The following is a 13,106-nucleotide window of genomic DNA, read 5'->3' as shown; positions in this document are numbered from 1 at the left end:
GCCAACCAATACGAAAATGTAAGTCGCTTTGTATGAAAGCATCTACAAAATGGCATATGTATTATATTTTCACTTAGGATCTGAACCAGAAACTTCGTGTTATGGCGACTGTCCTCGGCCTCAGGGACCTTTCCCGTATCGGCTGGCCCGTCTTCGAGATCCCCTCGCCACGCTGTTCCCGTGGCAACGACGAGGAAGACGAGGATGAAGAAGACGAGGAGAATGACTCCACGGCAACCTTCACTGCCGGTGACAGCGACGGAGAGGACAGGGACCTAGTGGGGGAGGAGGGGGAATCTGGTGAGCCCAGAGGGGGTGAAACAACAACTGAGCCGGGAGAAGATGAACTCTCCCCCTGTTTGACTCCTAAATTTGCCCAGTTACTACTATCTGAGGATGGGACAGGGACTATGGAGGTGGTATCGGAGGGCACAGGGACAGGAGGGATGAACTGCCCTACAGCCATCTTCAGACCATTCGTAGATAAGGCCTTGAAACAGATGGGTCTGAGGAAACTGATTCTGAGACTACACAAGCTGATGGACCCCTCCCTCCAGAGGTCCCGGGCAGCCCTGCTCAGCCACACACCTGCACAGGAGGTAAGAGAGTGCTGTCATATGGTTTTATATAGGAGAAATGTCTTTGAGCAGGTGATGTATTTCAAATGATAAAAAGGAAATTAGAGGGAGAGATTCTGCGCATTGTCATATGTCCGTATTTCTCAAACTGTCCTGTTGACCCCAATGGGTGCACTTTTTGCCCTAGCACTGCACAGCTGACTCAAATAACAGACTTTCAAAAAATCTGCAAAAATCTTTCATCTGCATTTTATATTGAAAGTCGTGTTTTTTTTGCTTCAATAGAACGATCAGGGATCTGCACAATTGTAGTTTTCTTTCACAGAAAATACCTTGGTGCGTCACATTCAGCAGAAAACATCCGATGACAACAGAAATGCAACACTATTCGGCTAGCAGCCACAAGTAAATGAGCTTAGAATGAAAAAGCAAGGTCTTTTTTGCAGAAACGGCCATCCTATGTCTGTTTATCATAGAAAGAATGTAGCCAGCTACATTTCCTGATGTTTTGCTTGAAGTTAATCTGGTATTTTACCAGAGAACTAGGCTGGCCACACTGAGAAGTACAGGAGAAACGTAGCTACACATCAGTCAGAGCTCTGTCTGCTGATAGAATGCCTGTTCATGAATTCTCATCTGAGTGGAGAAGTGCAACTGAAGCACAGAATTAGTCTGATGCTGAGCAGAAATTACAACGAGAAGCATTTTAAATCTGCGTTTATAAAACGCAGCAAGATATTTCTTATGTGTTGTCTTTTTTTGTTGTGAAAAATGCAGAATTACTTTTTGACATGACAAACGCTGTCCTATGTGGTTAATTGTTGACATGACAACTTCCACTATGTTTTGAGATCCGAAGAAGACCTGAGTGGTCGAAAGGTTGTCATAAATTCACATGAGAGCTTAGATTGCTGTGTGTCTAGTCTCTCTCATTTGTCCAATATGGCAGGGGTTTTCAAACCACTCCGCTGAGTCCACAGCCATTCCATGTATTTGATCTATTCCAGAGCTAGCACACTTGAATCATCTTAACAAATCATCAAGCCCTTGATAAGGTGAATCATGTTAGCTAGTTAAAGGCTACAACAATATTGTGAAATGTCTGGGGGTCCCCTTGCAGAGGTTTGAAAACCCCTTTCACATTCATGCCCAACCAAACCGTACAGTGCAGGCTCAGAGATGTTGTTTTCACTGTCTTTTCCATCCCGGTTCCAGCAACTATGGTGGATGCATAACTAGTCCACCTTGTTCAGCTTAGCTTGCCCTGGCTCTGTTTTTGGATATTGTGTTCGCAGAGCTGCACTGTGGCTATTGTGAGGTTGCGAAATGAGAGGGAAGTGCTTGTACTTGATACATGTTATGCACCTTGAAAATAACCATGGTTAATTGGATTGTACAGGCCTATATGCATTTTAATCATGAATCCCTGGTGGATTTTTAATTGGGCTTAATGGAGCTTGTTCATGTTTGCTTTCTGTCGAGTTGAAAGCTAAACACGTTTTGGCAAAGCAAATATGAATGCAAATCATTATATTTTTTTCTTCACAAATGAACCTCATTCACATATAATTAGTTCAATTGATTTCCAACTAAGCAGCCACTGTACTGCAGGGTGCTTTGCCGATAATGTGCCATTTCAGAGCCCAACTGACTAGTCCATGTGTTAGACTATCTCAGTGCTCTCTCAGCTGTGGTCATGTGTAGAGACCCAGTGTGCACACACAACCACCCATATACATACAGGATGGCTGAGTCACCATCCCTGGGGCCCCTCTTCCCCTCGCTGAGGGTGTCATTTATCTGTGAAACCAACATCAGTGTGCTGGCTGACCGCATACTCAACTTGTAAACAGAAAGATATTTAGCTAGGAATCTACACTGCTCTTTTCAGGAATATTTAGACTTTTCACCTCACAGATGACCAGTTGAATTGACCAGTTAACCAGTTTAATACTGAAGCAGAAGTTTTGAAAACTCTGCATTACACTATCCTCACTTTGCTCAGCCCTCTGTAGTTTGCCGACATGCTAACCTGTCTGTGTATTCTGTGTTAGTTTTTTTGTTGTATGTTCGTCTTCCCAGCTAGTTCACTGACTTCCCAGACCACATGCTGTACAGTGACTACCTACTGGAGCTGTCCCTCTCACGTTTTAGTTTAGACATGCTAACATGTCTTTCTCTAGTTCACTGACTTCCCAGACCCCATGCTGTACAGTGACTACCTACTGGAGCTGTCCCTCTCATGCTTTAGTTTAGACATGCTAACATGTCTGTGTCTGTTTCTCTAGTTCACGGACTTCCCAGACCCCATGCTGTTCAGTGACTACCTACTGGAGCTGTCCCTCTCTCGTTTTAGTTTAGACATGCTAACATGTCTGTTTCTCTAGTTCACGGACTTCCCAGACCCCATGCTGTACAGTGACTACCTACCGGAGCTGTCCCGCCACCTGTCCTCCTGCAGCACTCCCGGGGGCCCAGAGCTGGGGGCGGACCAAGTTTCCTGGGAGGAGCTGTTGGACATGGATCTGCCCTCATTCCGACCTGCCTTCCTGGTCCTGTGCCGCGTCCTGCTGAACGTGATACACGAGTGCCTTAAGCTGAGACTGGAACAGAGGCCTGCAGGGGAGCCATCACTGCTCAGCATCAAACAGGTCAGCAGGCACACTTTCTCTGTTTCTCCCACTCTGCCTTGCTCATTCTGAATAGGAGAGGTGAATAGCGATGATCATCTCTATTGCCTGATTCACACTGTTGGGCTGACCTGAACCGCACTGCGCTGGCCCAGATATGTTCTTTTCACATTGTCCTTTAAAGCACAGTGGTGGCTGCATAACCAGTCCAGCCTAGTACAGCTCGGTTTGGCTCAGTAAGGTAGGCTACATGTCAGTTGATGCCCATGCTAACCTCTGTCTCCATCTGTCCTGTAGTTGGTGCGTGAATGTAAGGAGGTGTTGAAAGGTGGTCTCCTGATGAAGCAGTATTACCAGTACATGCTGAGGGGGGTGGTCACAGACCCCCAGGGACTCCAGACCAATGCCAACATAGACGAATTCGAGGAGGACCTCCACAAAATGCTGGTGGTAAGACAGACCTACTGAGTCAGGATTAGGGTTGCAAAATTCCTCTTTCCACAAAAGTTATAAGTGAGTCATACATGCTTATGACAGGTCTCAAATGCATTATCACTGCTACATAACATAGACAAGTTTGAAGAGGACCTCCCCAGATGCTGGTGGTAAAACAAACTAGGGAGTACTAATCTGTAGTAGATGTGTTGGGAAACTACCCTAAACCACTGAAATGTTTTGATTTAAGTGTGTCCATCGCGCAGAGACTCTTTTCTGCAACTTAGCTTCTTTGTCGGGTGTAGATTCCCCACGAGGTTACCGAGGTCACTATTGTCTGTCGGGTGTAGATTACCCACGAGGTTACCGAGGTCACTATTGTCTGTCGGGTGTAGATTACCCACGAGGTTACCGAGGTCACTATTGTCTGTCGGGTGTAGATTACCCACAAGGTTACCAAGGTCACTATTGTCTGTCGGGTGTAGATTACCCCAGAGGTTACCGAGGTCACGATTGTCTCTCGGGTGTAGATTACCCCAGAGGTTACCGAGGTCACGATTGTCTGTCGGGTGTAGATTACCCCAGAGGTTACCGAGGTCACGATTGTCTGTCGGGTGTAGATTACCCCAGAGGTTACTAAAGTCTCAGAGCACAACTTTTACATCATCCTTTCACCAGGGTGAAGTTAGAGGCTGCGTCCTACTCAACCTGAGTGTGTGGGTTAAGACTAGAGGCGTACTGTAGGGAAGTGGCTTGTGTCTCTGGGTGCCTGGCCAGGACCCAGGCTTGGGGTTATACTAGCACCTGGTAAATCTGCTTGAGAACAGTGTGCGCTTATCTCTGGGGTGAGAGAGCTTTAACCAGCAACCACCAAGCTGAATCAGCACATGGCAGCCAGAGGTGTGGTAGGAATTGGCATCAGTCAATCACTGATTATTTCTCAGGAGTTTAGGCTGCAGCGTTTCCTTTCCTCGCGGTCTGTCTCCTTGGACAGACGGCCGGTAGTGGGTGATAAAAGCCGAAGAAAACACAATGTTCCTGAATTCTAAAAAGGGTCACCACCACAGCACTGTCAGGGTCAAAGTCTAGTCTACTACCTTCTGCCACCACTCAGCTGCTGCAGAAAAACAGGCTTTACTTTAGGAATATCACAACCCTGCCCTGCAGTGAGGCTAATACAATCAGAATGACAGCAATGAGGATGAAGGTATTCCCCAGTATCTCTGCCATCTGCTGACAAATAGGAAGCAATACCACACAATGCCATAGGAAGGATGGTATATATTAAAGGAGGAATTTGTGTTAGGATAATGGTGGTGGTATCACAGACCGGTGGCAATCATACTGTGGAAAAACCATGCAAAGCAATTGTCAGGGCATACATTTAGGAACTTGATTTGCTTATCAAATGACTTGGCACGGTCTCAAACTGGAGAGGAAACTACCTGCTGCATGCAGCCATGCAATGAATAACACTGTACACCTGTAAGTAGGCAACATATCCACTTACCTGCTGGTTGATCACTGTACATTCATCCCTTTGTCTACAGGTGTACTTTGACTACATGCGCACCAGGTTTCCGTTAGGAAAATGTGGAGCCGGACATTTGACCAGCAGCATTTTAATTTACCTGACATTTGAGAACTTTACCGACCCATATGCATAACCTGATTAGGGTGTCCAGCCACGGTGATCAGAATGATAGAAATCACTTATGTTATGGTAATTCAACTTAACAGAACACATGCAACGGTGTGCATCCTCCTGACCAAATTCTGATGCACACTTGAACGATGTTGGAATAACTGTCCACAGTTACTTTTCTTCACAAACAAGACTAATAACGGACAGCAAAAATCACTAGTCTATTTCAATCCACTATCCCCATAGTAGGAAAGTTGACCTATTCTATTGGTCAGCTTGTTATTTATGCGAAAAATACATTGCCTGTTCCGAACAGACTCTGGGACAGTTGTGGGGTGATAGATCCCAAATTCATTCAACCAGTACATCCCAAAACAAGTTTTAAATCATTAAGGCTGATGCAACAGATCAGAATGTTAAGCTTAAATGTTGATCAACTATTTTTTTCTTAACACTATAAGCGCAGCAATGCACACATGGCAGTAGGCTACACGCAAATGTTTGTTCCTTAATGCAATTAGTTGCAAAACACCGTTGTCAAAAGCGCAACGCACATGCAAGCGGTTTCATGTGACGGAGATGAAAATATATTTTTGAAATTTAGAACGAGGGGAGATCTAAAGATGTAACAACTGGTATGTATTACTGATATGGCTAGGATTGTGGACTTTTGGCTACTATACAGTGAAAGAAAGTTGATTTGAAAACGAAGAGCATGGGAGAGGCTACTGGTTTTAATGGCATATGTAAGTCTTTAGTTGTATTTTGGTTAGGCTACTTTGAAGAAAAGTGAAACATGCCTCATAATAGGAAGTTAAAAGTTCGGATTGCAAACAAACTGAAGCTTGTCTTCCGTTGCCTAAGCACTTGAATGGTTAATGGGAAGTGTGCTTCAATTACCAGTTGAGAAATAAAAATAGTAGCTCTTTAATCGTGGACATCCCCAAAAAATGAACAGGTGCTTGCATTTAAAATGGTTGTGTAATGATTGGGCTTATAAAAGCATGATTCACATAACTGTAGCAACAGCTCTGCTGCTGTCTGACAGATGTTCCGCTCATTCTAGGCTCCATATCTATATGCTGTGCTCGTATGATAAATAAGACCCATAATAACACTGGCCAATTTAATTCCACAAAATGTTGTAAATGAACCTATACACCGATAAGCATGACCGGACAAATGTATTTACATCGACTGGCTGGCGGCAATTTTATTTATCAGCTATTCATTTTTTTTATCAGCCAAAATCCTGCTGTTACCGGCTAATGAAAACCCTGCTGCACACCTACCTGTTTAATCAGTAGAGATATCTCTCCTCTCTCTGTCTGCAGGTGTACTTTGACTACATGCACAGCTGGATCCAGATGCTGCAGCAGCTTCCCCAGGCCTCACACAGCCTGAAGAACCTTCTAGAGGAGGAGTGGAACTTCTCCAAGGTCATCACTCCCTACATCAGACGAGGGGAGGCTCAGTCTGGGAAACTCTTCTGGTAAGTGTTTGTTTTTTTTGTTCATTGATTCATTGTTTCTCCATCTAATTTTAAGTGTCTATTCTCCTTGGGAGCATCCAACTCACTCCCTCTTCCACATTGTATTTAGTTAGCGCCACTTAGCTAAATATTCCCTTCCTCTTCTCTCTCACAGTGACATTGCTGGGATGCTACTCAAGTCCACAGGGGACTTCCTGGACACGGGCCTGCAGAAGAGTGGGGATGAATTCTGGGAAAGTGCCGACGACAGTACAGTCTCAGATGAGATCCGGTATGTCTTGTTTTATGTTTCACATACAGTACATTTGGAAAGTATTCAGACCCCTGGACTTTTTCCACATTTAGTTACGTTACACAATACCCTTTAATGACAAAGAAACATGTTTTTAGATTTTTTGTGAATTTATTGAAAATGAATAACATACCTTATTTACTTATGTATTCAGACCCTTTGTTATGATACTTGAAATTGAACTCCGGTGCATCCTGTTTCCATTGGTCATCCTTGACATTTATACAACTTGATTGGAGGACCCTTGTTAAATTCAATTGATTGGACATGATTTGGAAAGGCACACACCTGTCTATATAACATCCCACAGTTGACAGGATTGTGTCCACGCACAGATCTGGGAAAGGGTAACGAAAAATGTCTGCAGCATTGAGGATCTCCAAGAACACAGTGGCCTCCATCATTCTTAAATAGAAGTTGTTTGGAACCACCAAGACTCTTCCTAAAACTGGCCGCCCAGGCAAACTGAGCAATTAGGGGAGACATGACCAAGAACCCAATGGTCACTGACAGAGTTCCTCTGTGGAGATGGGAGAACATTACAGAAAGACAACCATCTCTGCAGCACTCCACCAATCAGGCCTTTATGGTAGAGTGGCCAGACAGAAGCCACTCCTCAGTAAAAGGCACTTGACAGCCCACTTGGTGTTTGCCAAAAGGCACCTAAAGACTCTCAGACCATGAGAAACAAGATATTCTGGTCTGACAAAACCAAGATTGAACTCTTTGGCTTGAATGCCAAGCGTCACGTCTGGAGGAAACCTGGCACCATCCATACGGTGAAGCGTGGTGGTAGCATCATGCTGTGGGAATGTTTTTCAGCGGCAGGGACTAGGAGACTAGGATTGAGGGAAAGATGAACGGAGAAAGGTACAGAGAGAGCTTTGATGAAAACCTGTTCCAGAGCACTCAGGACCTCAGACTGGGGAGAAGGTTCACCTTCCAACAGGACAATGACCCTAAGCACACAGCCAAGACAATGCAGGAGTGGCTTCAGGACAAGTAGTCGCTGAATGGCCCAGCCAGAGCCTGGACTTGAACCCATCTCTGGAGAGACCTGAATAAAGCTGTGCAGCGATGCTCCCCATCCAACCTGACAGAGCTTGAGAGGATCTGCAGAGAAGAATGTGAGAAACTGCCCAAATACAGGTGTGCCAAGCTTGTAGCGTCATACTCAAGAAGAGTCGAGGCTGTAATCACTACCAAAGGGTCTAAATACTTAAATGTGATATTTCTGTTTTTATTTTTAATACATTTGCAAAAATGTCATTATGGGGTATTGTGTGAAGTTTGAGGATTTAACGTTTTTATTTAATTAATTTGATAATAAAGCCGTAACGTGACAACGAGGAGAAAGTCTAGGGGTTTGAATACTTTCCAACTGCACCAGTATGTGGTTTTCAATGTGTTTACCAAATGAAATTCCCGCTGTTGGGAAAATAAAGTAATCTTGCTGTAAGAGGCTCATGTTAAGCAGTTTTTTTGTCGTTCTAGCCGTTCGGTAATTGAGACGAGCCGGTCACTTAAGGAGCTGTTCCACGAGGCTAGAGAGAGGGCATCCAAAGCTCTGGGATTTGCCAAAATGCTCCGTAAGGTGAGAGACGCTGCCCCCAGTTTGCCTCCTGTTCATTTTTATTTGGGAAATATTGTATTTTGTAAGTTACTAAATGTATGTAGCTTCTTGGTCAGGGCTCACTTGAAAAATAGATATCTATCTCAATGTGACTTCCCAGGTTAAATATAGGAAGTATCAAAATAAAATAATTGGGTGTTCAGAGTGCTCTGACCTCTATCTGTGCCCCTCTCTCCGTGCCCCTCTCTTTCTCTGCAGGACCTGGAGATTGCTGCTGATTTCAGCATTACCAGTGGGGTGCCATGCCTCCTGGAGGCTCTCAAGGAGAGAAATTATGTCAAGGTGCTTCAAATGACACATTTAGTTCCTTATCACTCTCCGTGCTAGTTTTCTTCTCTTTCCTCCCCATGTATTCAACCCATGGTCAATATCCATTCAGGAACTACAGTGAAAATCCAACTCCAATGTTCTTCATTGCGTTTTCAATTAAATGGGAATTTCAGTTTGCTTCCTGAATTTCCCTTCCTCTTTGATGGATGAACAAGCTAACCAGTCTGTGACTGTCTGTCTGCAGGTCCAGATCCCAGGGCTGGAGGAGCTGGAGGTGTTTGTCCCATGTGCCTTGATGCACCAGCGTGACCTCATCCTGCAGCTTCTAAACGCAGCAGCCGGTAAGGATTGCAGTAAGGAGCCCGACGAGATGATGGCAGAGGACGAGGCCTACCTGCTGATGAGCAAGCATGGAGCAGGGGACCCGCCTGGGGGGGCAGGCCAGGCCGGGGTTCAGTGGCACTGGGATGGGAAGCTGGTCAAACTGGTGCCTCAGATGGAGACTGTGGACACACTACGGGCCATGAAGGTGGGTGGGAAATGTAGTTAATCCAAGTGATACTCTTCCTTTGTGTATTTTGAAGAGCTAGATATTGCAGTGAATGTGAGGGTAGCCAGACCAGGACTCAAACCCTGGTCCCGCCAACTGTCATCTCAAAACCTTAACCAAGACACTTACCACCAAGTGCCTCAGCCTCTTGATAAGGTTGCTAGATGCTGTACTATGTTTTTACGAGGAGCACACATGATGCTAATGGCAGAATTAGCATGTCTTTCCGTCCTGACTCTCTTTCTCCTCAGGTGGAGAACCTGCTCCTGATAGTGATGCAGTCAGCCCACCTTGTGGCCCAGCGTAAGGCCTTCCAGCAAAGTATGGACGAGCTGCTCACCCTAAGCAGGGAGCAAACCTCCAGCCAGCCCCTCATCGCCCGCTCCCTGGAGCAACTCAAGGTACCATCCACTATATTTATTCACTCTGATCATTTACTGTAAATGCTCTAAGTTTCCCTGAATTACAATTAATTTACTGTAGATGATCCACTATTAAGCCCAAGTTAATTGAGCTGCTATTGGGCCCAGGTGCAGAGGGTGCAGTGCACAAGATGACTTCAAATGTCATGTTTTTAATGTCACAAGTACAGTGAAATGCATTTCATGCATGCTCCAAACCCAACAATGCAGTGATCATTAACAGTGTAGCATTACAAGTAATTCAAGGTAGAATTAAAACACACGAGAAATAGAAATAAGAGCACAAGGAAGTAAGAAGCAAAATACAGGGTCAGTTCCAATACCACATTTACTTTGCACAAATGTCATGTTTATACTGCTGTGAAACCAAAAGTCATGCCCATGACTGATGTTGTCTCATATACTTCCTCACATTGGAGGCCTGGTTTCAAAAGCTGTTCGCTTCCTCTCTTCTCAATAAGGCTTTTCCTGTGTGGCAAGGCTGTGGTTGAAGCTGCCCTCAAAGGGTTTCTTTCTTCTTTACTTGGAGAGGGAGTCGAGACCCCCACACACACACACACAGACACTCACTATCTCCGTCTTTATCTCTTCCTCTTGCTCTCTCATTCCCTCTTCTTCACTCGCTTGTCTCTCCCCCCTCCCCCCCACAGAACGAAGCCTTACAGCTCTGTAGAAAGATCAACACGGCCATTGACCGGGTGGAGTTCATGTTCACGTCAGAGTTTGAGGCCGAGGTGGAGGAATCTGAGTCAGCCACGCTGCAGCAGTACTACAGAGAGGCCATGATCCAGGGATACAACTTCGCCTTCGAGGTTAGAGCTCAAGGGTTCTGGGTCGTTGGGGGTGGGCAGTATGATAAGGATGTTACCTAGCGATATCAATGTCGGCCAGGTTGCAGCAGTACTAGAGAAAAGCCAGGATCAAGGGATATAACTTTGCCTTCGAGGTCTGCAGGGGTTAGGTGTCAATGGTGGCTGTAGGGGGGTGGAGGGGAGCAGTGGGCCAACTAGCGATATTGGTTATATTAGTCGGCCATGATGCAACTATAGGTGACTGGTGGCCACATGGGGGTGGAGGGGGTTACTTTAGGTCGGCCTTTGGAGTCTTGCTTTAGGCCTGCAATATAAATATTTCCTCAGTACCCCTAGTGTTGTAAAAAGTATGGAAAAATAATTAAATTGTTTATGGGAATGATTGTAAAGTTGTCTTTCTACACAGTGTTGCAACTGATAAATGTTCTGTCTTGGAGGGTTGTGGTAGTACAGTGGGAAGCTGTAAACTGGGGTTAACAGTCAGCAGATATCTGGTTAGACTAATGTCAACTTTACTGAGGAAGGCAGACAATGAAATACAATCCGTTCTATTGAGCATGCCACCAAAATTGGTAATAGCAAGAGTGGCTTAGTCCTCCTTGCGTTTTTGTCTGACCAGTCTAACACCGAAACCAGTGTCCAACAGACTGCCATAATATTGTTCCTCACAGTAGCACCACGAGGAAGAGTGTCGTGGTTCTCCTTTTCTGATGTAGATGTTATACTGGTCAAGTGAAGAGCACCTTTAAATATAATTTTGTTTTCCGTAGTACCACAAGGAGGTGGTGCGTCTGATGTCGGGGGAGTTCCGTCAGCGGATTGGGGAATGCTATATCGCCTTCGCCAGGAAGTGGATGAATTACGTCCTCACCAAGTGTGAAAGTGGCCGGGGAACCAGACCCCGCTGGGCCACTCAAGGCTTTGATTTCCTCCAAGCCATTGAACCTGCCTTCATCTCTGCTTTACCAGAGGACGACTTCCTGGTAAAACCATACTACTTCTTTGATTGATTACTTTATTGATTGATTTTATATTTTGTGGAATGGTATTGTGATTATGGAAATCATTCCCTCTGCAGAATTTGCAAGCTCTGATGAATGAGTGCATTGGTCATGTGATCGGGAAGCCTCACAGCCCAGTCAGTGGCTTGTACCTAGGTAAGACCCTGGCTCATCTGAGCAAATATGTGGTCCTGTGTGGCTCAGTTGGTAAGAGTGTGAAACTAGCAATGCCAAGGTTGCGGGTTCAATCTAAGCAGGGATCACATGCACATAACAAAAAATGTGTACTCACTGTTCTGTAAGTGGCTTTAGATTTAAGCTTCTGTTAGGTCTAAGTGGTAAACATGTCTGTGTAGAAATAGAACTGAAGTATGGATTTAGTCGGATAGCTTGGCCTTGTTGACCCTTTCTCTGTTCTCCACTCAGCCCCCAGGAACAGTCCTCGACCAGTGAAGGTCCCTCGTTGCCATAGCGACCCCCCCAACCCCCACCTGTTCATCCCCAATGCAGAGGGCTTCAGGTCGGTGGAAGTTCATGGTTACAGTGAAGCACTAAGAACCATTTACCACCTATTATAATATTGTTTTATAATGTGTGTAATGTATGTACAGTATGTTTTCCTGCATGTTCTCTGCTCTTGTACAGTAATTGATGGCTTTTAAATGTGTGTGTGTGTTGTGTAACTTGTAACACATTTGGCTAGTAGGGGTGGACATGAGTAATTGAGGACTCAAGTGGTTGAACAGACGTCAAAGCTTGATCTTTAAACAGGGATGTAATTTTTTTCAAATACTGTAAAACTATTTGGTGGAACGTGCTTTGTGGCTGCTTGAAAGGGCAAGTGAAGTGAAACCCCCCCCCTAAAAAATAGATTTTGTCTTGAAGACCACGTTCATTTGCTTTGTTCCATTTGTAAATGTGCATTTGAAGGGGCACAACAAAAAAGAAACCAAGCCAAGCATCATACCGTTCTTCTCCCTATAGTCCCTTTTCTCCCTCTTTCTTTCACTCAATTGCGTTCTGTCCACTCTCTATACACATGCATGCTGAGTGCACACACACGCTCCCGTTAGGCCTACAGAAATAAATGTCTATAAATGATGGGATACACACGCTCCTGTTAGGCCTACAGAAATAAATGTCTATAAATGATGGGATACACACGCTCCTGTTAGGCCTACAGAAATAAATGTCTATAAATGATGGGATACACAAGCTCCCGTTAAGCCTACAGAAATAAATGTCTATAAATGATGGGATACACAAGTTCCCGTTAGGCCTCCAGAAATAAATGTCTATAAATGATGGGATACACAAGCTCCCGTTAGGCCTACAGAAATAAATGT

General features: G+C 44.9%; 1 protein-coding gene across 3 annotated transcripts in view; it reads left to right on the top strand.

Annotated features, from left to right (window-relative positions):
• LOC110499330 (mitogen-activated protein kinase kinase kinase 4) overlaps positions 1 to 13,106 on the top strand; it is an 82,714-nt gene that overhangs the window by 46,231 nt on the left and 23,377 nt on the right. For all 3 annotated transcript variants that reach the window (XM_036956192.1, XM_021576410.2, XM_036956193.1), the window contains exons 5-17: positions 78 to 599; positions 2,966 to 3,229; positions 3,506 to 3,658; positions 6,623 to 6,780; positions 6,935 to 7,051; positions 8,567 to 8,666; positions 8,904 to 8,987; positions 9,220 to 9,504; positions 9,777 to 9,926; positions 10,598 to 10,759; positions 11,530 to 11,742; positions 11,838 to 11,916; positions 12,187 to 12,280. In XM_036956192.1, coding sequence (XP_036812087.1) covers positions 78 to 599; positions 2,966 to 3,229; positions 3,506 to 3,658; positions 6,623 to 6,780; positions 6,935 to 7,051; positions 8,567 to 8,666; positions 8,904 to 8,987; positions 9,220 to 9,504; positions 9,777 to 9,926; positions 10,598 to 10,759; positions 11,530 to 11,742; positions 11,838 to 11,916; positions 12,187 to 12,280 — 2,381 coding nt within the window. The remainder of the gene's footprint in view (positions 1 to 77; positions 600 to 2,965; positions 3,230 to 3,505; positions 3,659 to 6,622; positions 6,781 to 6,934; positions 7,052 to 8,566; positions 8,667 to 8,903; positions 8,988 to 9,219; positions 9,505 to 9,776; positions 9,927 to 10,597; positions 10,760 to 11,529; positions 11,743 to 11,837; positions 11,917 to 12,186; positions 12,281 to 13,106) is intronic.

The sequence above is a fragment of the Oncorhynchus mykiss genome, chromosome 20, assembly GCF_013265735.2.
Source record: "Oncorhynchus mykiss isolate Arlee chromosome 20, USDA_OmykA_1.1, whole genome shotgun sequence".
Taxonomy (NCBI): domain Eukaryota; kingdom Metazoa; phylum Chordata; class Actinopteri; order Salmoniformes; family Salmonidae; genus Oncorhynchus; species Oncorhynchus mykiss.
The sequence above is the reverse complement of the archived record's forward strand: the minus strand, read 5'-3'. Positions and strand labels throughout refer to the sequence as shown.